Source organism: Ambystoma mexicanum, chromosome 2p, assembly GCF_040938575.1.
Source record: "Ambystoma mexicanum isolate Mex_15411 chromosome 2p, UKY_AmexF1_1, whole genome shotgun sequence".
In the NCBI taxonomy this organism is placed as follows: Eukaryota; Metazoa; Chordata; class Amphibia; order Caudata; family Ambystomatidae; genus Ambystoma; species Ambystoma mexicanum.
Window position 1 is genome coordinate 476,912,724 of NC_090923.1, and position 26,926 is coordinate 476,939,649.

The following is a 26,926-nucleotide window of genomic DNA, read 5'->3' on the forward strand; positions in this document are numbered from 1 at the left end:
GCCTCTGTCGAGGGTCGACGTCACCGGATGTTATATCTAGGACGCACGGCGCCCGTAGCCTCAGTTGTAGTTTTTTCCCAGAACGTATGGCACCAATCTTCTGCCAGTATGACTACAGAAAGCCTTGCTGAAATGTAAGCTGCAATCGCATAAGAAATTCTGTAGAGGGGTAGGTTGGGATGGTTCGATGTGGAATACGTTGGAGGAACATCCCATCGAAAGAAGGTTACCAGGTAAGAAAGTAACTTGTTCTTCTAGGGGATTGTGTCCTCCGACGTATTCCACATCTATGACAGACTCTCAAAGCACTACCAACGTCTGGAGGTGGGAAAAAGAATTTAGAAATTTAGAATGCCCAATAAAATTTCGGAATAGAGGACCGCCTTACCAAAGGCCAAATCTTTCCCATGGATGGAGTCCAGGGAATAGTGCCTTACAAAAGTATGGACAGAGGTCCATCTGGCTGCTTCACAGATATTACGAATGGGAACACCCCTCTGCAGAGCAGTGGAGGCAGCCACACCTCTAGTAGAATGAGCCCGTAAGCCTACCGGAGGGTCCTTACCCGCCAAACGGTAACATTCAGAGATCATCAAAATGATCCATCTGGACAAGGTCTGCTTGGAAACAGCTTGACCTAAACGCCTTCCAGCGTATCCAACAAAAAGCGGATTGTCCACTCTGACCCGGGACACACTTGATATATATAAACTTGAAGCTCTCGTAGGATCCAAACTGTGGAGCCTCTCCTCTTCCTTACCCGGATGCGGAGGAGGGTAAAATACCGGAAGAATTACCATCTGGCTTAAATGAAATTCCAACACAACTTTCGGAAGAAAAGAAAGACGAACCCTAAGGACAACCCTGTCCTTATTGAACACCGTGACAGGTGGCTTGGCGGAAAGTGCCTACAACTCACTCACTCTGCGAGCGGAAGTAACCGCAACTAAAAATACAGTCTTAAAAGACAACAGTCTCAACGGACAAGAATGTAAGGGCTCAAACGGAGCTCCCATTAGGAATTTTAAAACTAAGTTCAAATCCCATCCCGGCACCTGGAAACACATTAGTTAGCCCTTTTAGAAACTGAGAAATCAAAAGGAATCTTAAAATAAGAACACTCCTCAAACGAGCGCTTAATTATATTGACAGCGCTCCCAGGTAACCTTTAATGGTCCCCACTTGCAGGCCCTTGTGGGCTAATGAAAGCAAAAATGACAGAACCACAGGAATGGAACATTGAGAAGGATCCACATTCTTTACCCTGCACCAGTCGCAGAACTTTCTCCAACGGCAACGGTACAGTGACTTTGTTGCGGGCCTTCTGGCCGAAACAACACCTCCATCACGTCTTCAGGGAGGTCCCAATCCTTATACCTCAAACTTTCAGATACCAAGCATGAAGGCTGAGAGACTTGACCTCTGGATGGAGAACCCGACCCACCCCCCAATGAGAGCAGATCGTCTCGATAGGGAAGATGGCATGGAGGGCAGATGGACATGTCGAGATGGCCCGGGTACCACGCTCTCCTGGCCCATGCCGGAGCAATGAGGATCATACGGGAACCAAACCTCTTTAACCTCTGCAACACTTGCGGAATGACGGGGACTGGAGGAAACGCGAACAGCAGTGGGAAGGACCACTACGAATGCGTCCCCTAAGGCTCCTCTCAGAGGGAATTCCCACGAGCAGAATCTTTTGCACTTCCCGTTGATACTGGTGGCGAAGAGATCCACTTGTGGGGTCCCTCAAAGGGCGAAGATCTCCAAAAGAACTTCCTGAGCCAGCTCCCACTCGTGAGAGACTGTGCTCTGCCTGCTCAGAGTGTCCGTCGCTGCGTTTTTGTCTCCGGCCAGATGAACTGCCGAGATCGAAATTTCCTGCTGGATGGCCCAGAACCAGAGCTGCATCACCTCTCTGCACAGTGGGAGAGACCCCCCCCCCTTTTTGTTGAGGCAGTACATGGTCACTGTATTGTCTGCCGTCATAATCAGGACATTCTTCTCCCCACAAAGACGGCAGAAAAGCCTGCAAGGCTAGCCTGACAGCCCGCAGCTCTAACAGATTGATGTGGAGTCTGGACTGCCACGGAGACCAACGACCGCCGACTGTCAACTCGTTGGCATGAGCTCCCCATCCCGTGAGGGATGCGTCCGTCACGATCGTCACCTCCGGCCAGGGTAGCCAAAATGGTGCACCCCTCATCAGATTGCCTTCAACGGCCCACCACAGAAGATCCTGGGCGACCGAGGGCGGCACCTGAACGGGATCCGACATCCTGCTGGAGAACTGCGACCACTGCATCTTGAGAGCCCACTGCAGAGATCTCATCCGCAGCCTGGCCTCTGGCACCAGTAGAATGCAGGATGCCATGAGGCCGAGCAACCTCAAGAACTCGAACACAGGGAGACTCTGGGCATGTTGAAACTTGTCCACCATCTGCCGAATGTGATGAGCCCTCACCTGGGGAGGCGAACACTGCCCCAGGGATGTGTCGAGCACTGCTACAATGTACTGGAGCCGCTGGGTAGGTATCAAATGAGACTTCTTTAAGTTGAGGGAGAAGCCCAGCTTGTGAAAGGGAGTGGCAGGTGACGGACAGATGATCCAGGACTTGCTCGGGAGGGCACCCCCTGATCAACCAATAGTCCAGGTAGGGGTAGACGTGAATCCCCCATTTCCTGAGATACGCTGCCAACACCACCATTAGCTTGGTAAAGACCCTCGGGCAGAGGTCAATCCGAACGGCAGGACCCGAAACTGAAAATGCGAGTCGCCAACCGCGAACCTCAGGTACTTCCTGTGCTTGGGATGAATCGGCACATGGAAGTAAGCATCATTGAGGTCGAGAGACACCAACCAGTCCTGAAGCTGAAGGGCCTGGAGGACTTGAGAAAGAGTAACCATCTTTAACTTGTCCTTCCTGAGGAGGTTGTTCAAACCACTCAAGTCCATGATGGGTCTCAATCCCCCGTCTTTCTTCGGGATAAAAAAATATGGGGAATACCATCCCTTGTTCCTCTCCGCTACAGGCACCAGTTCTATGGCGCCTTTCTCCAGCAGGGTTAGGATTTCCTGCGCAAGGAGCGGATCCGGACTCTTCAAAGAGAGCTTCCCCGGTGGATTGCTGTGAGGCCTCTGCCGGAAAGAAAGACAGTAGCCATGGGCTATGATCTCCAGAGCCCACACATCTGAAGTAATGGCACGCCATTCTACAAGATGCTGCGCCAGCCTTCCCCCAAACAGCGAACCATGGGCCATGGCCTCATGACTGAGCGGAAGCGGTTGCAGCAGTGCCTGAAGGCAAGGAGGCAACTGCCCGAGCGGCCTTGGCACCTCGAGTACCTTGTTTTCCACCTCTGGTACTCCTAACATTGGCCTCTTTGACTGGCAGATCCCCTCGATCTACCAAAGGAAGAGTAGTATCGAAAGGAACCTCCCCTCCATTGCTGTCCCCTAGGACGAAAAGGCGGAGGTTGACGTACTGCAGCGCTCAACGACTTTGCTGCAGTTTTGGAGGTCTGCAACCTCTCAAGGCTCTCGTCAGCCTTGCTGCCAAAAAGATGGACACCATCAAAGGGTATGTTGAGAAGCCGGGACTGCACATCAGGAGCAAACCCCGGCTTCCGCAACCATGCAAACCAGAAAGAGTCTGCCACGTCCAGACCCGCCTGAACGGTTTCACACATGGCATCCTTGCCATCCTGCTCAAGGGCTAGAAAGCCATCCTGTTCCTCCCCTTCGGGACCATGTTCAGCGGCCAAAGATACACAATTCCACAGAGTGCGAGTGAATCTTGCTAAGGCACAAACAGAGCTGGCTGCCTTTAAAGACATACCCCCAGATGAAAATACTTTCTTTGCCCAGCCATCAAAGCGCTTGCCGTCCCTATCCGGAGGGATGGTAGGGTACGCAGCCTGCTTCGCTGGGGCCGTAGCCGCCTGCACCACCAAACTCTCCGGAGTGGGGTGCGTAGACAAGTAGCAGGGGTCACCACTGGCTGGATGGTACTTTTTCGGAAGCGACTTCCCCACTGCCGGGACACTCTCCGGAGCAGTCCAAGCCGCTGCCACCCTTCTTTGTAAGGCCATACGAAATGGCAGCACCGGGTCAGTGGGCGGACCTTGGTCCAATATATCTGTCAGGTCATCCTGCAGAAAATCAACAGGGGTCGCAGACCACCCCAAGTACTCAGTTACCCTCGACATGAGACGCCTGTACGAGGACTGGCGTCATGTAAAGACTGACGTAGGTCTTCCATCTAGCTGTGACCAGACAACAGGTCATCAGGAACCTCAGGAGTCACAACCCCCTCCTCATTCGATCCTTCTTCACCTCTGAGATGTAGTCCAAAGGCTGGAATAAATCAAGCCTGGGGGGGATGACCAAGAAGGGCTCGAAAATAGGCCTCACTGACTTGCAGAGGGCCTTCCTCAGAGTTTCCACCGCTCTCTGGGGCACCTCTGGCAAATTCTCCTCGAAAGGCGCCGATGGAATTGGCGTCGACGATCGACCAAGGCGTCAACGACTTCGACAACGGCTTTGCGGCCGGAGCCGCGAGCGTGTCCTTCAACAGCCTCGGTGCCGATGGCGTCGACGACTTCCTCGGAGCCGGAGCCTCGAGAGAGTCCCTCGACGGACATGGCGCCAACGGCGTCGATGCCTTCTTCGAAGGCCTCATAGGCTCCGGCGGTCTCGAGGGCGTCGAGGACCAGGACCTGGACCTGGCACGGCCATTGCGATCAACATTGTCCGATAGGGACCTCGACGTCTCCCGATGATCGCGTCGACCGCCCGATCCCAAAGGCGTGCGAGCGGTGGCCCTAGCTCGTTCCTTGCCGGCTTCTCTCGAAAGCGCGGACGGAACGGTGCCCTGCCATTCGAAAATCACCATCATCTCCTTGCGGAACGCGTCCAATTCAACCGGTGATGAATGCTTGGTGGGACAAGCAACCCGCTGTCTGGCAGAGTCCTCAGACGAAGACTGGGAAGGCGACCGGTGACGGTGCTTCCGAGAATGCCTAGAAGAGGCAGAGCAATGGTGGGAACCACTCCGGGACCGAGACCCCCTGGACTTATGCCGACGCGGAGAGTCGCCCCTCGAGTCATCGGTCGAAAGCCCAGTGGATTTCGACTTACAGGGTTTAGAAACCCTACCTACCGTTAACTTCTTCCGCTCCCGCAAGGCCTTCGAAGTCAGGGACTGGCAGTCATTGCAGTCGTCGGTGGCGTGGCTCTCGCCAAGGCACCAGAGGCAGACGTTGTGCAGGTCCGTAATGGACATTTTAGCACCGCAGTCCCGACACTTTTTGAAGCCCGACTTCGGGGTAGAAGAAGACGAAGACATTCTCAAACTTACACAAACAAAGTAGAAAAATCAAGCGCGCCGAGATTCTGAGGTGAACACCTTCACGGAAAAAACTGAAATGAGGATACGGGCGCCATGCGTCCTAGATATAACATCCGGTGACGTCGACCCTCGATGGAGGCCCGCAAGCACAGCGTATCGAAGTCATCAACGCGGGACGCCTACGGCGAAAAAGAATTCTGAGGCAGAACAGTTGTGGTGATTACGGTCATAGATGAGGAATACGTCAGAGGACACAATCCCCTCGAAAAAAACTTTTGAGGGGTAATGGGAGCTACCTGATAGATTATATATCAGTCTCAGGGAAGGATTGGGCTAGAATTGATGATTTTAGGGTTCATGAGAGACCATCATCCCTTAGTAGCTACAATTGGGGGAAACAACGAAGAGGTGATCGGTAATGAGGATAATTCTTTGGCCCAACCGCTGGGAATTAGGTGGACAACCTTTTGAAACAGGAGTTGAAATCACCAATTTATGCAGCCATTTTGAGTAATATTGCACCCCCGATTGCTCTGACCACATGGTATTGCAAGAATTTGAACATCTTCAATGATCCCCCTTGTATCACTTCCAGGCCGCGTTGTAAAGAAGCACTCACCGAGTAAGGTTGGCTACTATGAAATGACTTTTTACAGTGCCAAAAGGGAGATTGTGTCTTGTGTAAAGAGCCCAGTGGGGACTGACAAACTACTCCTTCGATCCCTACGATTGAAATATAAGGAGTTAAAAGGGAGAAAAAAAACGAGAGTATGCAATTGCCCAATGGGACAAATTGCATGGAGCCTTGCAATCAAGGGATGCTGGTTCTTTCTGGAAGTTGGTTGCTGACAGGAACTTGAATGGGGAGGGTGTTTCTCACTGCAATATTGGCAAGGTCAATGGCGTACTTATTTATCGAACTTGTATCGAGTCGAAGTACTACCATCACCTTGTGAGGCAGTTTGTAGACCTTCAACCCCTGCCTTTTTTCGATTCTCTGGTGATGTGGAGATAGCCCTGAAGCCTTTGAAGAATAATAAGATGGCAGGGCCTGATTTGATCCCTGTAGATTTGTTTAAAGATGAGGTAGTGATATGGGTTCCAGTGTTGTCAAGGCTATTTAATGCTATTTTGTCTAATGGTGAGATGCTGGCATATGGCGACAATCGTACCTATATATAAGAGGGGAGGCATGGAATCCCCAGCCAACTACTGGCCTATTTCCTTCCTTGATGGTATGGGCAACATTTTTGGAAGCTTATACTTATCCGTCTCAAGGAGTGGGCTGAACGTGAAGAAGTTATTAGTTACCTCCAGACGGGATTTAGGCCTAACAGGGGTATATGATATGATATATGATAGGTTATTTATAACGTGCTTAATACCCAGAGGTTTCTAAGCTCATACTCAGGGTTCGAACCTGTGTCGCTCTGTGTCGTCTTGCTTCCAAGGCGAACACGTTGCCCCTGGGCTATCCTCCCGAGCCTGAGGGAGGTATCCTCCTGAGGGTACAATCAATCATTGTTTTATTTGCTTTCTGATCATTGCTAAATATACGATCTTAAGGAGAATGTATCTATATGTGGTCTTTTTGGACCCAAGAACAGCTTTCGATACTGTTTCGATAGAAGAGCTATGGCAGATCTTGTTGCAACGTGGAGCCCCCCCTGATTTGGTTGCCATTATTCGCTAATTATATTCTGCTAAGGCCAGAGTGAGATACGGGTTGGGGTGAGCAGACCGAGGAGTTTGGGGTAAATGTTGATATAAGGCAAGGCTGTGGCCTGGCTCCCCCTTTAATTTAATGTATATATGCAAGTAAGTATTGATGCATTGATGAGAGCGTGTCAGGATTGCCCAAAGATGGATGCTGATAAATACCCTGGGCTCTTTTACGCAGATGCCATCCTTCAGGCTACCACTCCGCAGGGTCTAAGACATGACTAGTCTATATTCGACCGTAAATGCTCTGAATTGCACTGGTCATTAAATATTGCCAAGTGCAAAGTGATGATCTCCAAACCCCCATGTACGAAAGGGAGATCATTAACATTGAACGTATGAGGCTCCATGATCAAGCAAGTATCTTATTTTGATTATCTCCGAGTTCACTTTGAAGAGTCTGGTAGCTGGGGGCCACAGGAGGCCAAATCAGCTTTATCTTTAGCTAAGTATTGTGGTGGCATTCTTTCATTTTTTGTCAAACATGGCAAAGGTGCACTCGCGCCTGCTCTGGAACTGTACCATAAACAAGCTATACCTGCGTCCACATATGGATCAGAACTGTGGGGCCATGTTAATATTGTTAAACTGTTTAACTTGTGAAAGCACATTTTTTAAGAAACTGCCTCTTCTGCCTCTGTCTGCGCCGCCTGGCCTAGTCTAGTCAGAACTTGATAATAAGCGAGTATTGGCCCAAATTGTGCTTAAATCAATATTGTTCTGGGCAAGAGTCTGGACTGGTGGTGGTGGTCTGGAGAAATACAGGAATGCCCTGTCCCATGTTATGAGCTTAAATGAGGGGAGAAGTTTAAATTGGTTTACACATGTTAAGTCAGGTCTTTCCCAGTTGGACATGCCTAATCTGTGGAACAAGCCCCAAAATACCAGGGCAGGGAATGTGAGCACCTTGAAAACCAAAGAGAAGATGGTCCGGTTTGAGAATCTGATAGCTGATGCTATGAAGTTATAATTTGGTGCAGAAAATCTCGAAAGTATGATGTATCTAGGGTTTAGTGGATTACCCGGATGATATTCCCTCTGTATGTACGATTCAGGCTTGGTTGTTTACCAGTTGCTTGTAGATCCATGAGAGGGCTGGGTATACAGTCGGACCTTTGCCCAATGTGTGGACTCTATGTGGAAACGTTGATGCATTTTTTGTTAAGGTGTTGTGAAACCCATCGACTGAGATGTATGTACCGGAGACCTATCCTGATTGATGAAGGCATCTTCATGTGGTTTATGGGACAGCTCGCTTTATTTACAGGGCATGGCTACAGAGAAATAGGTCCCTGAAGTTTGGTCCCAGTAATATGGTAACCTATAAGTGTCCAAAGGCTGCTAGATTGATCTCTCCTTGGACCTTAGATAATTACATGTCTAACCATTTTCAATTTTTTCTCAATTGTATGTGTCATTTTTATTAATAATGATAATGTGTTTTTCTGGCATTACTTCAACTTTGTGTATTTTTTATTTTTTTACGCTATAATTATGATCCTTTTGCATTAAATATTTTGTAATTTTATAACAATTGCATTTGGAACTCGAAGGTTAAAACCGAATAAAAGTTTGTTTGACAAATGTCCAGCATCATATATTTATGTGGGATGCCCTGCACCAGAATTCAAACTGAAATTGTCCTAGAGGCAGAACATAAAACAGGGCTGGCCAAGTCATAGGAGACATAAGAAAACCACCAACAAAGTAGGATTACCACTACAGTAAAAGGTATAACAAACAAAATGAACAAATGAACACAGATCAGGGGCAAAAGGTAAAGGTGGACAGCAAAAGGTCAAAATCCACTTGACGAGAAAAAGCTCAAGTATGTACACATCAAACTGGCAATGGCGGGTAAGAATTTCATTAATAGATATTTTTCTTTATTAACCCTTTAAGTGCAATGGGTATTTCTCCCCAGTGCCAGGGCCTTTTTTGGTGATTTCGGTATGTGGCCATTCAATGGCTTATAACTTTTTTGTTACATGAGATATGTCGGCCAAACTTGGCTCCTTTTTTTCCCACATGTAGGCGGTCAAAGCGCCACCCAGGAATCCTAGGTTGCTGTAGGGGGGCGAGAGAAAATAAGCAAAAAGGGCGAAAATTTAGTTTTTTTTTCAAAAATGCCAATAAAATGATGTACAAAGAAGCCTGTGGTTATTTCCTTGTAAGAGCTAGGAACAAATGGTTTGCTGTGCTGAGTTCCCCGATTTCCTGGGTTTCAAGAACAGGTTGAGTGGAAATGGAAAAAAATTATTTTGATGTGGTTATCAACCGTTTAGTGAGCTGTAGGCGAGTTTGGCCATTTTTGCCAATTGGACATGCATGGACGGAATGGAAGAAAAGGGTAGGAAAGCCGAATTGGAAGACAGAAAGGCATATATTTCTGAAAAGTAGACAAAATTCCAAGTTTAGGAAGGGGTGATTTGCGTAGGTCAGGCAACAACTAGGCAGGGGAAACAGCCATAGATTGGGGGAAAAGCGGGAAAATGATCGAAAAAAAAAGGTATGTGTTGGACATGGTTGGCTTGGTACGGCAATGGCTTATATGAATTTTGAGAAAAGCAATGGTCTGCTACATTCCTCTGACTCTTGCAGTTAGGAGAGCACACATTTTTTGTAGTGTTTTACAAAACAAGCAAAACCACAAGCCAAACACTGAGCCATCGTACACAGGAGTTTTATGCTCATGGCCTGAACAGACGCATTTAGCAGGTGTAAATCGGGAAAACCAATGTGGAGAGGAACGGCAAGCATACATTTTTTTTAAGAGCACAGGCAGAACTTTTCAAGGGTAGGTGACTTGTGCAGGTTACAAAAGTGTATGGTGCCTAAAGCAGCGACTAAATGTAGGTCACATTTGGGAAATGAAAGGGTTGTGTTACAAAGGCCACCAGCAAATGGGTCAAAACGTTATGAAAACCACACAAACACAATACATGGCCTACCGTCCCACGTTCCCACAGGTGTCCCGATGAAAACAGTACCTCACATGTGTGGGTGCACCTACCTGGCTGCCAAGGGGAAAGCCTAAAACACAAGTAACCCCAAGTCTGTTTTCTGACCGGAATTTGAGATGCTCTGCCGACCGGCACAACATACAGATATGGGCCTCGGGTGTCCAAGCCACCGGGGAAAACAGGGAACCCCATGCATTTCTGAAAAGAGGACACACGTGGGAATCCGCAGAGGTATGATATGCCCAAATCGCCCCAGAATTTATTACCCAGACACCCCCGCAAAGTCCGAAATGTGGGGAAAAAACGCATTTTCCGCACATTTCGCTCAACTCACACATCGAAACACGCCCCCAACAGCAAATGGCCTACCGTCCCGCGTTCCCACAGGTGTCCCGATGAAAACGGTACCTCACATGTGTGGGTGCCCCTACCTGGGCACCAAGGGGAAAGCCTAAAACACAAGTAACCCCAAGTCTGTTTTCACACCTAAATTTGAGACGATCTGCCGACCGGCACAACATACAGATATGGGCCTCGGGTGTCCAAGCCACCAAGGAACACAGGGAACCCCATGCATTTCCGAAAAGAAGACACCAGTGGGAATCCACAGAGGTCTGCCTTGCGCAAATTGCCTCAGTTTTTATTAGCCACAATCCCTGACAAAGTGTGATATTTGGTGGGGAAAAAACAGAATGTTCACTTTGTCTGGGGTTCTGGGTAATAAATTCTGGGCCGCTTCGCGCAAGTCAGACCTCTGCGCATTCCCACAGGTGTCCTCTTTTGGGAAATGCATGGGGTTCCCCGTTTTCCTTGCTGGCTTCGACACCCTAGGGCCAAATCTGTAGGTTGCCCACATGAACAAATTGTGCTGTGGCGAAAGGCTTGGGGTTACCAGCGGGTTACCCTTTTCCTTTTGCGCCCCCGGTAGGTGCACCCACACATGTGAGGTACCTTTTTCGTCGGGACACCTGTGGGAACGCGAGAAGGTATGACATCTGTTGTTGGCGACATGTTTCGGTGAGTGGACACAGGACAATTCTCAGACATTTCGCTCTGGCCCATTTCGTTCATGTGGGCAACCTACAGATTTGGGCCTAGGGTGTCGAAGCCAGCAAGGAAAAACAGGGAACCCCATGCATTTTCTAAAAGAGAACACCCCTGCGAATCCACAGAGGTCTGCCTTGCGCAATTTGCCCCAGTTTTTATTAGCCACAATCCCCGACAAAGTGTGATATTTGGTGGGGTAAAAACACAATGTTCACTTTGTCTGAGGTTCTGGATAATAAATTCTGGGCCGCTTCACGCAAGTCAGACCTCTGCGCATTCCCACGGGTGTCCTCTTTTGGGAAATGCATGGGGTTCCCTGTTTTCCTTGCAGGCTTCGACACCCTCGGCCCAAATCTGTAGGTTGCCCACATGAACAAATTGTGCTGTGGCGAAAGGCTTGGGGTTACCTATGAATTTGTATTATTTTTTTTGTTTTCCTCAGCTTCAGGTAAATAATCTGCAGCCATCGCTGCCAACTCCCACAAAGTAAATGTGTACTTTGCAAAAGCAAATGGGGCATTAATGGACTTTGAAGTCATGCAGCTTGCTGAAAACACCCTCTTCCCCAAGGCGTCACATTTCTTGTTGTCTCTATCCGGAGGGTTCGTAGGGTATGCAGCTGCCCCAGAGGTAGAAGTAGCTTCCACTAGACTTTCCAGGGCATGGTGTTTTTATAAGAAATCAGGATTCACAGGAGAGGGCCTGTACATCCTTGTGAAGTCTATTAACAGCCGGAGTAGTATCTGGCTTCTTCCAATTCTCCAGCACCCTGTTCCTCAGTGCTGTATGGAACAATGGTCTGGAGGGCTGCCCAGAGCTGTGCACGTGGTTATGCTTTGTTCAAAACCTTCCAGCCACTAACCTTTGGTTATGCTTTAGTCACCCTGAATGGGACGGGTATGCCCAGACGTGGGTCCCAAGCCTCCTGGGCCTAAAGACCCAAGCTACTCCTCACTGATAATGCCCAACAAGGCTGAAACATGTCTGGGGATGATTGTAGCCTCGTGCAGAAGGGATGTGACCTAGCAGTTTGGGCTGGGCTGCCCCTTTTGGGGTGGGACCAAGCCTGGAAAGACCAAAGCACATGGTCTTTCCCCTTATGTAATAGCTTGGCAGGCTGAAAAACAATTGTCTTGAGGGTTGCCCAGGGCTGTGTCCGTGGTTATGATTTGTTCAAAACCTTCCAGACATCAACCTGTTCATATACGGCAACAGGTCTTCCCCAGCCCAGAAATTCCGTTACCTTACCCATAACAGACCTGTATGGAGCATCTACATGTGCAGAAGGATCTGGGATGGCAAATCAACCTTGGGAGAGGTATCCAGCCCACTAGCAGCCTTCAAGAAATCTACAAGGTGCTGTAATCTTTACACTTCAGAGATTAACTCCTCAGGCAAATTGGGAGTTCCAAATTCAAAGCCAAATGTAGGACTATCTGTATTCCCCCTCTTCCTCAAAAGTTGAACCCATGGACTTAAAAATGCCCTTTCTTGGAAGAGGTCAGTAATCCTTCGACAAATCAGTCAAAGACATTGATGGCTTAGACTTCGGAGGGAAGGAATCAACACAATCTCCTTTGGCGTAGAGGTTGGAGGCTTTGGTATGTCTCGAACCTTCAACGCCTGTTAAGGAAGCTTTGCTTTCTTGGTTGGGGTCGCGGGCGCGTGAGCAGAAGCCCCAATTGACTCCTGTCGGCCTTATGAGGCGCAATGGGGTCTGAAGGCGTCTTTGGCTCTTTTGAAGGAGTAGAAGGAGCCGCCTTCTCAAACACCTTCATTTGGAAGCGAAAATCTTCCTATTCAGCTTTTGATGCCGACTTACCTGGGAAACGTACCCATTTTGTATCGGGTGAAGAGTCCATAAAAATCAGATCTATGACACCTTTTCGATTTTGTTATGGGAGGTAGATAAGTGTCGAGAGCCGCTTTTCCACCGAGAACGCTTACTATGGTTTGAGCGTTAATTCTCTCTCTGAGTTGAAATACCTCTTCTTGGATGGAGTACTTAAAGGGGACTTGGATGGGGGCCTACCCAGGACAAGCTTCCCCTTCCTCTCTTTCAAGGCCTTCACGGTGATTGACTGACAAGAGCCACAATCATCTACCTGGTGATATGTGCCAGGACACCAAAGACATATCTGATGCGGATCGTTGATGGACATTCAACCCACAATCGGTACCTCTTTTAAACCCAATCTTCAGGGTAGACATTTTTGAAGATGAGGAATACATGGGAGGACACAATCCATTAGAATTGTTTTTGTAATGCTTACAAAATGTGAGCAAGGTAGGGTTTGCACACAATTACATTAATCACAGATTAATAAAATTAGTAACAACCATCAGAACGATCTGATCTCAGACGGGAACGCACCCTTCACCGACACCTTCCTATTCATATTGAGATCAATGCAGTAACAGAGCAACGAACCTGAGACATGTCTCATATTACGCTGTGCTCTTGGGCCGGCCCGACACCTCACTAAACCATCCTCAGAGAAGTACAATAAATTCTGTAAAGCAAGTTAGCACGTGCAGGTCAATAGTAGGATCCTAAGCTAGTATCAAAAAGCCACATTGTTAAAAATTCTAAACACAGTTTGTGCCCAACATCAAAGAGAAAGAACGGCATAGGTTATGTGAAAAGACATTGTCCTACAATGAATCCCGAGTCCAGGGCAGTCACAGGGGACAGTGTCAAGGGCAGCAATGTGTCCGCATCCTTAGACACATGCATGTGGTGTTGCAGGATTGGCACGAACAACACTCAACACTCACATGAAATTGCACATGTAATTCAGGCCCCACCTCCCAAGGGCAAGGTTCCTCATGCAATATGCTGTGGTGCAAATGGATTTGGGGTTAAGTAATAAGCAATCTGGGGTGCAGGATCCAGTTCAGCCAGGTGGTTACCCCTGCGCACCCACAGAATACTAACTTTAAAAATACATGCTACCACCAAAATCACAGGGCGCCAAAGCAGGCAGCGTTGACAGAACAGACCAGCAACTACAACTATTGGAAGGTTATGTAATGACGGTAGGCAACACTGGCATCATTGAGTTCCCCATCCTGCTGGGCATACTCACCTAGAATGTCTGAATTATGATAGGTTTTCCCTCCACATTTATTTCACAAATTGTGACAAAACAATAGAATGTCACATATCAACCCCCATAAGGAACAAATAGCGGAGGAACAGCCTTGCATACTCCTCACTCATTCTCACCGAACAAGTCATGCAGCTTGCCATACCCATTCAACATTCATAGCAGCTTAACCACTTGAACAATTACATGTTGTATCGTCTCTGCTGTTGCTTTTCTGCCCATCGGTCTCTGGTACCTACCATTAACAAGTTCCCCGCCCCAGTCATGCTCTAGCCTTAAGGCTTTGTATGTTCCGCTCTCCTCATAGAAAGGAGGAGGTCTGAGCTACATATTCCTCATACAGTTGTCCACTCCACTCATCATGCTTCTTACAGGCACCCGACACTGCATGTGCATCACCGGCGCTGCTACCCATAGGAGGTGGAACAGAGAGCCCAATCAGATTCAATACAGAAAAAAGAGCGGGCGGGAAGTCAGGCACTTTATTTCTGAGTCTGCCTCCACTCATCCCAAATGTCAACAAAAAGAGTGGCAGATGTCGGCGCAGAGTGCATGCATTAATTGGAAAAAAACTGCAATGCCTCTAGCTCCATTTTAGACGACTCAGCAATCTCAGCAGGCCATGCTAATGGAAACAACAGAATCTGAGCAGAGTGAAATGCTGATCCTGGTAGGCGAGGCACATACAGTGATAATTGTAATGCACCCATCGCAACTCCTGGTGCTATTTGGCTTATAACATTTGCTCTTCAGTAGGAGTAATACTAACATGCAACGCAACTAGAGTATATACTTTGATAAACAAGCAAACATAAACCAACTTAGTGCCCACTGCGTGGAGTTCTTCGGTCTAGACCTGGTAATTTCTGCGCCTCGCACCCATCCATGATATCGAAGTATTGGTTTTCCATTTGCTCCTTGGTGAGCCAGAAAGGGGATTAATGGGTTCCTTGCCATTCAGAAATTCAACAGCCGTTAGGGGATCCTGAAAAGCATGCACAACCTTATCTTTAACCATTTGAAGTACTGCCAAATATACTATATAATAGGACACCCCCGTTTTAGGTTTTCCTCAAAATCTTGCTCTAATTACTTATACCTTTAAAGTAGTCCACAAAAAATTATTTGATATTCATTTGGCCCCAGAGGACATGTTATAGCTCTCTTGCTAACCGGGAAGCATCTTGTTCACATGTAACGCTACAAATTTCACAATTATACGGCATGTCTTGGGATTTCCCCAGGGGTAGCTGGAGCTGGGAGAGCATGGTCTTCTGAAGAAAGATAAAATGGTCAGCCCCCTTCATGAACACCTGAAATGCTGAACTTGTTCTTTCAAGAGTCATTCTCCTGTTCATACAGCTTGCTGCCATTTTCTCCATTTGAAGAGTCAGAACCTGGAAAGACGCCTGTAAATTCTGGCCAGGTCTTACCCCTATGATGCTCTCTCCTAGAGGTGATTAGAGTGCTCTACATAAGAGCTGAGCCTCTCGCTTCCCTAATGGATATTTTAATGTCTGCAATGTCGGCAGTGCCACAAGGTTACTGTTTTCACACGTCCATCCTCTCTCTGTGATATTTCCCAACAAGAGCTCCAGTGTCTTCTTTGGGTCTTTTAGCAGGAAGGCCATCCTGACCAAAATGAAATGGGCAAATATGTTAGGTTATGTTATTTGGCATTTATATAGCGCCTTATGTATCATTGGTATGATCTCAAAGCGCTGGTAGGTTGAACGCCCTCGGGAACTGCAGTTCAGTCAGGAGAGAGAAAAAGAGAGAGGAAGAGAGAGGAAGAGAGATAAAGAGAGATAAAGAGAGATAAAGAGAGATAAAGAGAGATAAAGAGAGATAAAGAGAGATAAAGAGAGATAAAGAGAGATAAAGAGAGATAAAGAGAGATAGAGAGAGATAGAGAGAGATAGAGAGAGATAGAGAGAGATAGAGAGAGATAGAGAAAGAGAGAGAAAGAGAGAGAAAGAGAGAGAAAGAGAGAGAAAGAGAGAGCAAGAGAGAGAAAGAGAGAGAAAGAGAGAGAAAGAGAAAGAGATATGGTGTGTGGGCGCACCGGATATGTGTGCAGCTGGTATGGTTGTTGTATGAAAGCTGCAGATATGACCAATTTTCAACAGAATTTCTAGTGAGCAAGGAGTGCTGAAGATATACCGTCAGCTAGTCAAGTTTAGAATCTTGTGCATAACTTTTAAAGTAAGCAATAAGTAAATGCCTCACTTGCAAAAGTACAGCAAAGTGAACTCTGAGGTTACATCAATCATTTACAACCAAATTCTTGATAACTGTTTCAGAGCAGAAGATAACAGAAGCACTTTTTTTTTTAATACTGGGAGAAATTATATTTTAAATCAACCTTTTTCTTCAATTCTTCATGCTGTGCTTGAAGTACGTGAAGTCCAAAGTTATCACTCCCCTTTACGCTGTCAGTGCCATTTCCTAAGAAAACAAAAGCAAATAATGTATAAGTATGGCATGATGTTCAATGTACTTTGTAATAAGCGTTGGAAGGAATTGACATTTGAAAGAAGGCTTGGAAATTTGCAAACATGGTCCAGGATCTGTTTTCAAAGTAGCATTATAGTCAGGCATTCGGAAAAAAAAAATGTATTCAGAAAAAAAAAATGTACATAGTACATGGAATTCAGAGTTGTGGTTTGCTACGTACTAGCTCCTTGTTCCCCCAAGGTACCTCATGCACAGTGGGTGATGCTACTTTTGGATCCTCCTCTTCAAATAATTATTTCAATCCCTGCTATGCAAATATATCCCTGCTATTGAAACATATATAGATGCACCTGTTACTGCATCACTTTCAAGATACAGGAACACAGACCTATTTATTTTTCAAGACGGTACATGGCCCTGTGTGAAAACTACAACATATACTGCATCTTTACATGAACAAAATTGCTTCACATTTTCTTTTGTATATGGATTGAGAAGTTTCTCAAAAGTTAGAAAAAATTTGATTTTTCAGACAGGATCATTACAAATCTTAAAATAGATTACAAGTCTGCAATTTATATTAACGTATCGAAAAGAAAATATATAACTGCTCGTGAATTTGACAGAAGTGAGGTAAAAGAACGCATTTGCACAAGTTGCCACCAATACCTAAGCAAAAGAAAGTTTTGCAGTAGATGTTACCTTGAATTTGAATTTTTTGATTTTGAAAAATGTGTAATGCGCACACAAGCAAACTAAATCGTATCCTGGCACGGATGAACCATATAGTAAGAGAGAAGCTTGAACCTTTGGTCAGTTACGACCGTCAATAAGGGGAACTAAAGATTCAGTCACTTCATGGGGCTTACAGAGGAAAAGCTGTTCCTTTATTGATATTTTGGACAGAGAATGGATTCTCTTTTTGGCAAGTTGATTTATTGAACGTGGAGAGATGCTTCTGTAAAAGGGTTCTGTAGTTAAACCAATCAAATTTGATTTTTTTTAATTTTTATGATGAAAGGAGCATTGCAGATAATGAAATAATGAAAAATGATCATGGTGTTACAAAAAGTAAGCCTTGGCTTCAAAGCATGATTCACAGATACATGGGATTGAATGCATATCACAATTGGAAACTTTATACATTACAAAAGGCAAGCAGTAAATTTGTATAGCGCCTACCTTTTAAAACATCTTCAAATGAACGTGTGCACTTCAGCTACTGTTATTATGATGTTCAAAATTGAATATTTTCACTTTCAGAAAAGAGTGTTTTGAAAGTTGTTAAAAGCCCAAGGATAGAGTATTAGGGAATCCTGTTCTGTTGCCAATGAAACCTGGATCTTTGCCCAATACAGACAGTCCAGCTGAAGGGTTGCTTGGAATGAACATCACAGGCATTTCCAATGCAAATTAAACACTGAGAAAAAATCCAAAACGACCGTCTCAAATGAAAGAATGCCTCAGTCAGAAAGTTTTGAAGTGTGATTATTGTTCTCCACATTTTTTTTTGAATTTGGGAGTAAAATAATTTTTAGGTGGTAAAACGTAATTCCCAATCCTAAAAATATGTTAAAACTAAAATGCACATCTATCTGTAATTCATACTTCCTTGCATATAGCAGTTCATTAAAATTAGGATACCATTTTTCAGGTCAGCATGCAATAATATTAGCTCTACTTCCTGTGACACCTATCACTGATCTGTGCGCATGAAAGCAGCGGGGCCTCATCATCAGTGTCCATTTTTTTCCTATGTTCGATTGGGGTATTTTTGCTACATGTTATTTTTTGTAATATATACTTCTTTTCACTTAGTAGTTCATGCAAATTAGAATTACATTTTTCAGATCAGGAGGCAATAATATTAGTTTTCCCTCCTGTGATGTTACTGATCTCGCATATATGTGGAGCTGTGTGGGTGGAAGCAGTGGGCCACAACTTCTGTGTCCATGGTTTCCTATGTTTTGTTGGGGGTATTTTTACTCCCTGCATTATTATTTTGGGAGTAGCTGCCTGTTTTAGAGAGAAAATATGGCATGAACGCCGCTTGTCTGTACAGCTGAGTGAAACTAAAGCAACAAACATTTATATTACTAAAATAATGTATTACACTTTGCTTTAGAAAGGGCAAAAATGGGGGGCTACCAAGGGGGCACGCTGATGGAGGAAACAGCAGCATAGTGCTCCCGCCGCAGGCCTGACAAAAGTGGACTGAGCCCCCACTTAGTACTCCCCTCCCCACCCCCAGGGTGCAACAGGAGCTGCTAAGGGGGATCAAAGAATACTTTCCATTTAATGACACAGGGGGAATCGGGGAAGAAGAGGGAGAGGCAAGAGAAGGCGGTTCGTCTTCATAGGAAGATAGAGGAGCTACAACCGGGCGGTACACAGGAGCAGTATATGATGCACGCAAAGGCTAAAGTGCTCTGTAAATATAAGTCCCAATTGAGAGCATTACTGACGCAGGACACAGAAAAACAACTTCTGTTTCTAAAAGAGAAGTACCATGAGAAGGGAGACAGGGCGGTTAGGATATTGACATGGAGACTGGGGGAAGAGAAAAAGAGGAGAACCATTGGGCTTACAAGGATGGAGGACGGTGGATACCTAAATGAAGCCCAGAGGATTGGGAAGAGTTTGTGGAGTACTATAGAACCCTTTACTCAGGGAGGAGGGGGAGGAGACCCAAATAGATGACTTTCTGAAGAAACTTCCAATTCCAGGGCTCCCGAGAGAAGCAGAGGAGGGCCCAGATAGCCCCACCACCGAATAAGAGGTCGTAAAGGCTATTGCAGGAATGAAAACAGGGACGGCCCCAGAGGATCATTGTTTCACAATAAAGTTTTATAAATTGTTCAGGTCCCTGCTGGCTCCAAGGTATTTAATGCGTACCTGGAGGGCAAACCCCTTCCCCCCACGATGATGGTGGCAGTTATTGCAGATGCTAATGAGGGAGGCTGTTATGTTACTGCAATGCAATTGTTTAAGCAGAAAGGGTACTCCCATGGGAAAATCTGTCAATAACCCATCCGTGCCTTCGATCCACTGGTAAGGAACAAGAAAAATCCAATTACGGCAGGGTATTCGGAACTTGCAGCATGAGCCTGCTGATAGACGATGCATTAGAATAAAACATCTTATGTCAGCCTACAAAAATTGGATACGAAGTAGGCGTTCTACTCAATATCAGCACAATGGCCAGCTGATGTTATCCCAGCTATTAGCTAAATCAACTGGTTGTATATGGGCCCTATTGAATAAAGCATTACATATTGTCAGCACAAGCTAATCCCATATCAGAAAAGGTCCGGAGGGTATATTAGGACGCTGTTTATCGGACTCCCTTTCCTCAATTGATTTTAAAGCTTGAATTTGCAAATCTCAATCATACCTTCCCATTCGAGAGAGGATATCATTCACTGTATCTCAAAACTCATTCCATAGAGAGCCTGCGGACCCGATGGTCTACACAATTTCATGCTAAAGCAAAATCCAGAAAAATGGTAAGACATCTTTATGAATATTATGCATTCAGGCAGTCTTCCATCTTCATGGAAGAAATCCATTATTCAGCCTATATTTAAAAAAGGCATTAGATCTGATCCGACATCTTACCGCCCAATAGCCTTGTTAGACTGTCCGGGCAAAATATTTGATCGACTCATTTTAGCTGAGTTTAACAAATGGCTTTCCAGTCACCGATTAAGGGATCCTTTGCAAACAGGTTTTATTCCAGGCTTGGGAAATGCCATAAATGTAATCACTGTAACATCTATTCTTGAAAATGTAAAGCAAAGGAAGCAGCTGATCTATGCGGCTTTTATCGATTTTCGCACAGCTTTCGACTCTGTGCCCAGAGAAATGCTCCTAAAAAAACTTATGATGGCAAACTGCCCTTGGTACATCTTAAAATGGATATATGAACTCCATAAAGACATGATCATTCAAATTCGCTTGAGTCATGATGTTCTATTGTCTAGTGCAATGACCACGGGTCGTGGCCTCAAGCAGGGCTGTTTATTGGCTTCTGCCAAATTTTACTTTTTCATTGCAGACGTCGCTGCTCACTTTCAACATCTTGCCTCTGATTCTCCCATACTACAGGGTTCGGTTATTAAATGGCTATTGTATTCAGATTATATGATTCTCCTCTCAAAAACACCAAAAGGTTTGTGGGCAATGTTGAAAGCTTTGGAGCAATATGCATGGGCAAATTGTATCACGATTAACACTACCAAAACACAAATAATACAATTTGGTCCCACCAAAAATCGACGGAGTAACAACATCTGGCTCTTACAAAATAGTCCAATACAGGTTGTCTCACATTACACATATCTAGGGGTACTGGTAAATAATCATCCAAATGACAAATTATATGATGATAACATAAGAAATAAACTATCCTCAGTCATTTCACAAACCAAATTTATAGAGTGCATGTATTGCAAATTCTCGATTGTGCCTCTAATTACTTATTATAAGCTAAAAGTGACCCGTATTCTTCTATATGGAGCAGAAACAAAGAAATGGAAACCATACTGTTATTGGACTAAGTTGGAGAGTCTTTATTGGAAGAAAACCCTGCATCTTCCAATGTCTGAACCCATTGCAGTCAGATATGAGTTAGGTCTCGTATCACTCAACGCCATGTATAATTGGAAACTATGTGCTCTATATAGGAAAATCATCCGGAATAATGTTGAAAATGGGCTATTTCAAATATTGTCTTTTCATATGGAAACATTGAATGACAAATTTCCAAAATCATGGCGATCTGAAGTGCTAAAAGTCTTGAGTAATGCGCATATATCCACTACTTTACTAATTACCAATCCAGATAAAGCTAAATTATGGGATTATGATTGGATGCGTATAAGAGAGTGTTGTCTGTTGTACAAAAACTATATAAAACATCCACTTGCTATCAAAAAACACAGATTAACAGTGGCATATCTGCTGAAATCCCCCAACCCTCAGCAGCGTGCAGACTTTTTGCGCTTCAGATTTAACTTCTGGCCAACCAAGGAGGTACCATTTAGACGCAAAATGGTCTCGATATCAGAATTGTCCTGTCGATTTTGTCATCAGGAGAAAGAAACCTTATTTCATTTGTTAACAACCTGTGAAGTATTAAGCACTAGGAGGATTTTGTACTTAAGGCATTACTTTGAGGATTATAGAGACACCTCTGCGCAATATTTGTGGAACTGTTTATTTCATGCTACTAGAAAATCTGTCACTTATGCAGTTGTTATGCATCTAACTAGCCTACATTTAAAGAATGTGATAGAGAATGAAATCGACTCCAATACCGAGGCATAGTGTTGGATATACTTGGTTCTGTATATCTCAAGGCAAGGCTTGCGTCCACATTGACTGTCAATTCTAAACCTTGACTCGTGCTGTGGTTCAAACTATATATCAGTTTCACATTTGCAACTGCATGACAAGTGGATGCTTCTCATATGTTTTTTAATCTTTTGTTTAGTTAAATCCAATTTTTAGGCTGTGTAAATGTGACATTGTTATTTTAAAGAAATTGTAAAGTCTTAAATTGGTATTTCTAAAACAAACAAAAAAAACCAACAAAAAATAAAAAGTTTGATAAAATGAAAGGTTGGAATTTAATCAGCCGAAGCAAACAATACAAAAAAAATAGGAGGTAAAAGCCACCAGAAAAACAGTCTTATAGGTGGGAAACTTGTGCATTGGCTCAAAAGGAGGCCCCATAAGTTTAGAAAGGACAACATTCAACTCCTGAGTTGGATTAGAAATAGGAGGGTGAAGTCTTTATACCTCTTACATGAACGCCTTAATTACAGGGGCTTTCCACTAGGAGACATTGCTTTAGAGATGTGGTGTAAGCCGAAAGGGCAGTAAGGTGGGCCACTGGTGAATTAAAAACAAGTCCTGAGTCCAAGAGGTGTGTTAGATAAAGGACTGTGTGTGGGTGACCAGTCAATTCCGTTGAAGTTACCAGTGCTGCACAAAATTAACAAAGCGTTTCTATTTACTGGAATAACAGTGCCTAATGTTAGGCTTCCATGCCTCTTTAAGAATGTCCATACACCTTTGAGGCAGTAGGAGTTGCCCGAATTCTGATTTCAGAAGCCATGCTGCGAAGTTCAGTGTTTGAGAGCATGGGTGTAGTGTTGGTCCATGGTCTTGGGACAGCATGTTGTACAGGCAAGGCAGCTTTATTGAAGGGGAAAGTGGCATTCTCATTAGATGTGATAACCACGGCTGACAAGCCCACATTGGTGTCATCAGGATTAGTGTAACTTGTTCCTGGTGCATCTTGTGAACTATTCTGTTGAGGAGAGGAACTGGGGGGAAAAGCGTAGGCAAAGTTCCCTGACCATGTTATCCAGAGACTGTTCCCTTTGGACTTTCTCTGGGGATCCTAGGAGGCGCAGTCTGGGCATTGTACATTCTCCAGTGTTGAAAAAAGATTGTTGTCTGGATGACCCCATTCTGCACAGACTTTGTGTAAAATGCATTTGTGCAAGCGCCACTCATGTTCTACTGGTAGCTGAACGTCTCTGCTAAGCAAGTCTGCCAGAAGATTGTGTTCCCCTGGAAAATGCTTTGACAGGAGGAACAGGTTGTGTTTGAGTGCCCATTTTCAAATGCTCCTTGACAGTTTGGACAGCTCTGGAGAGTGAGTGCCTCCTGGTTTGTTCAAGTAATAGATGGCTGTCGTGCTGTCTGTAAGGACAACGGTCGACCCTGGCAGTTGTGCCTGAAAAGCTTTTACGGCTTTTAATACAGCGAGTAGCTCCAACAGTTTGATATGCTTGTTCGCTATGGATTATGACCACGATCTGTGCGCTGTCTTGTTCAGAAGGTGCACCCCCACCCTGACAAGGACGAGTCTGTGGTGAGAGTGGCTTCTACTGCCGGGCGGCAAAGAACTTTCCTTTCAGAAGGTTCTCCTTCGACCACCACTGCAGAGACTGAACGAGAGCTGTCGAGACAACCACTAGATCCCACTGACCACTTGCCTGACTACACTGGCTCAACAGCCACTCCTGCATAGGATACATGCGCCAATGGGTAGTGGAACCAGGAAGATGCAGGATGCCATCACCCCCAACAGCGGCATGGCTTTCCGTACGGTTATCCAACGACTGGCTACATACTACGGGATCTGGAACAAGTTTTTAATCCTCTTGTTGTAGGGGGAAGACAAGACCATCCTCTGTTCAAATTAGGGCCCCCATAAATTGTTTGACTTGGCTGGGGACAAGACTTGACTTTTTTCGTTGATGGGAGAACCCCAGGCTGAAAAGAAAGTCTATAGTCTTTTGGGTGTTCTCCAGACATGCCTGGTGCAAGTCTCTAGTAATGAGCCAGTCGTCGAGATAAGGGTACAATGGAATGAACGCAGGTGAGCTGCCGCCAGTGCCAGTACCTTGATAAACACCCTCGGGAGTACTTTGAACTTATACTGAGTGTTTGCCATTTTAGGTACTTTCTGTGCACTGGAAACATTGAAATATGAAAGTATGCATCTTTCATATCCAAGGTGGCCATGTAATCCCCTTGCTTGAGCAAGGGGATTACCTCTTGCAGAGCTGTCATCCTGAACTTTTGAGACTTGACATACTTGTTTACATGACGTAGGTCTAACATAGATTGCATGGTTGGATCCTTTTTGGATACAAGGAAGTATATTGAATAAATACCCTCGTTGACGAATTCGAGGATCTGGGACTAGTTGGATCACTCCCTTTTGCAGCTGGGTCTGCACTTATTCCAGGAGAATGAGGAGATGTTCGGGAGACAGTCGTCAGTTCTTCGGTGGGTGGTGTGAGAAACCTGAAGGTGTCTCCCTAGATAGTCCCCGGGGATCTGTCATCCAGGTGGCCAAGACATGCCTATCGCTATTGGATCCAGTTCCTGGGGGTGGACCAATGAGGGAGGATCCCCTTGATGGGGAGGTCCTCTGGGAGTGGGAGACCGATGGGTGAGACGCGGTATCCCAATTTCTTTCAACACCTTTTCCCCATCCACCACATAGGACATTCAAACCCCCCCCGCCACCAAGCCCCCCTTTTCCGACACAAACACTTTCACACGACACACCAGAGAACGGACTAACACCAGAGCTGTTTACCTGACATGTTCTAATACAAAGGGTCAGGCAATTGATGAGAATCACACACACCTGACGGCCCTTTCCCTTCCCTACAGAGATAAAGTGTTTGTGCCACGCTGGGATGGGGTGCGAGCGGTAGCCTGCATGAATGGCGTGTCCGGTTGGATAGGATTGTGAATGCCGACAATCGCCACATCTGGATAGAGTAGGTCAGATTTTGATGGAATCACGAACACTTGCTTGCCTCACATACAGACAGGCTTCAAAAAGGTGGGCAGGGGCCGAATTTAGACTCATTTGTGAATATGGGTGGGCTTCATACAAGGAAGGGATTGTGAATATCGCCGGATCCCGTATCTATATAGAAATGCAGAGATGTTCCGACACCACACCTGGAATGAACGTGGAAATTAAGCACATTGCTTCCAGTCAGCGATACCAATAACCAACCGACTAACAACCTCACCCTCTGCATACACCTCTCAAACTCTAACCAAACACAACCACAACCCTATAGCCCAACAAACCGCACAAAAGTCACTACACCACAAAAACAAAACAAACCACAAATAGACTTTCACAACAACACACAACGGCTACTGACCGAAAAAAACACCCCAAGCCCAGCGAGTAGTGTTAACTGTGTTGAGGCTGCCAACAGCACATCATTGCTCTCTAGCACTTTTCCCGCTTTTTACCACTAACTCACTCCCCTCCCCTTTTCAGAGCCACCAGAGCACCATTCCGGTGGCGATAGCGCACGGTACAAATATCCTTTAACAATAACATAAAAAGGTAGAGCAAGAGAGCACAGTATGAGCAAGGCAAACTTCACGACGAGACAGTTGTCCAGACCCGGCAGTTCAAGAGGAGGGGTAAGGCAGCAAATATCGAGAGACTGACAAGGAGAGACACGACCTTGCCCTTTTTGACACAGACTCGTGAAACTTCTGCAGAGGGAATCGTAAGACCGAGGACAATAGCCTAAGTGTGCTGCAACAGATGCCAACGGTACACAGAGCATGACGACGCTGATAAGCGGGAGTGAGGGAAACTCCTGCTACCGTGGTACCGGCCTTGACTCCAGTGAAGAAGAAAGCCAAGCGGTTGACTCCAGCGAAGAAGAAAGCCAAGCAGTTCATCACAGCCGGTAACTCGAGAGGAGAGCCGATAAGAACCTGGCTGTGGTGAATGAAAGTTGCAAAATGAACTAAGTTCAAAAGAACTGTAAACATGTTGAGGGGAGACCAGCTGCAGAGGGAACTGGTACTGCGTGGGTGATAACTCGAGAGACCCTGGTCGATCCTCGTTTGAATTAAACTATAAGTACCAGAAGGCCGTAGGAGAACCACCAAGTTAGGTCAAAGTGGTCATAAAGGAAGTCAAGCAAAATCCCTGTATATTCGAAAGCCGTAGTAAACCCAGAGAAGAGAGGCTGAAAATAAAGAAGGGTCAGCGCCTGGAAGAGGGGGGCCCTGGGATGAACAATCCTCACTCAAAGTGAAACCAAGAAACAAACTTTCTTTTATTTGTTGAAGGAACTTTTATTTGTCATTTACGTCAGGCCCTCGAAGGCAAGAGACTTTCAAGAGAAACGAGACTTGGCCAACGAGGCTCTGGATAAGCTGGAACAGCCCGTCGACTCGTGCTGGGGAAAGCTCAAGTGTGTACTGTGCTCCAAGATTGCATCATACCCAGTTCTCAAAATATAGGGGAGGGAGATAAAAGCTACAGCATCCACACATATTATTTAAGAACACTTCTTTCTTTTCTTGAAATCCATCCCACACCCTTTTTGGTATTAGTTGTAAGGTTTGGCAATAGATTTCTTAGCATAGGCCCTTTTATTTGGATACAACGTCACAGGTCTGCCTTATTTTCATTTGATGGTTGACGCTTGCTCCCATCTTATATTTAGGTTTAGATTAGGCGTTTTTCCAACCTGCATACAGCTTAATAAACACGATAGAACTTAGATCATTGTGTTTGTCTTTACCGTTGCCACCATGAGTTCCTTACAGTGGTATTGAGGCGGATGGAGAAACTCGATACCATAACCGTCTCTTACAGTCTTGAGCACCCACTGGTCTGAGGTTATTCCCTCCCATGCGTGGGTGAAGCAAGCTAATCGTCCTCCTACTGGAGAGACATAGGAGGGAACTTTGAAGG

General features: G+C 45.5%; 1 protein-coding gene across 5 annotated transcripts in view; it reads right to left on the reverse strand.

Annotated features, from left to right (window-relative positions):
- ATRIP (ATR interacting protein) overlaps window positions 1-26,926 on the reverse strand; it is a 1,393,117-nt gene that overhangs the window by 1,162,478 nt on the left and 203,713 nt on the right. For all 5 annotated transcript variants that reach the window (XM_069643859.1, XM_069643860.1, XM_069643861.1 and 2 more), the window contains one exon: window positions 16,559-16,641. In XM_069643859.1, coding sequence (XP_069499960.1) covers window positions 16,559-16,641 — 83 coding nt within the window. The remainder of the gene's footprint in view (window positions 1-16,558; window positions 16,642-26,926) is intronic.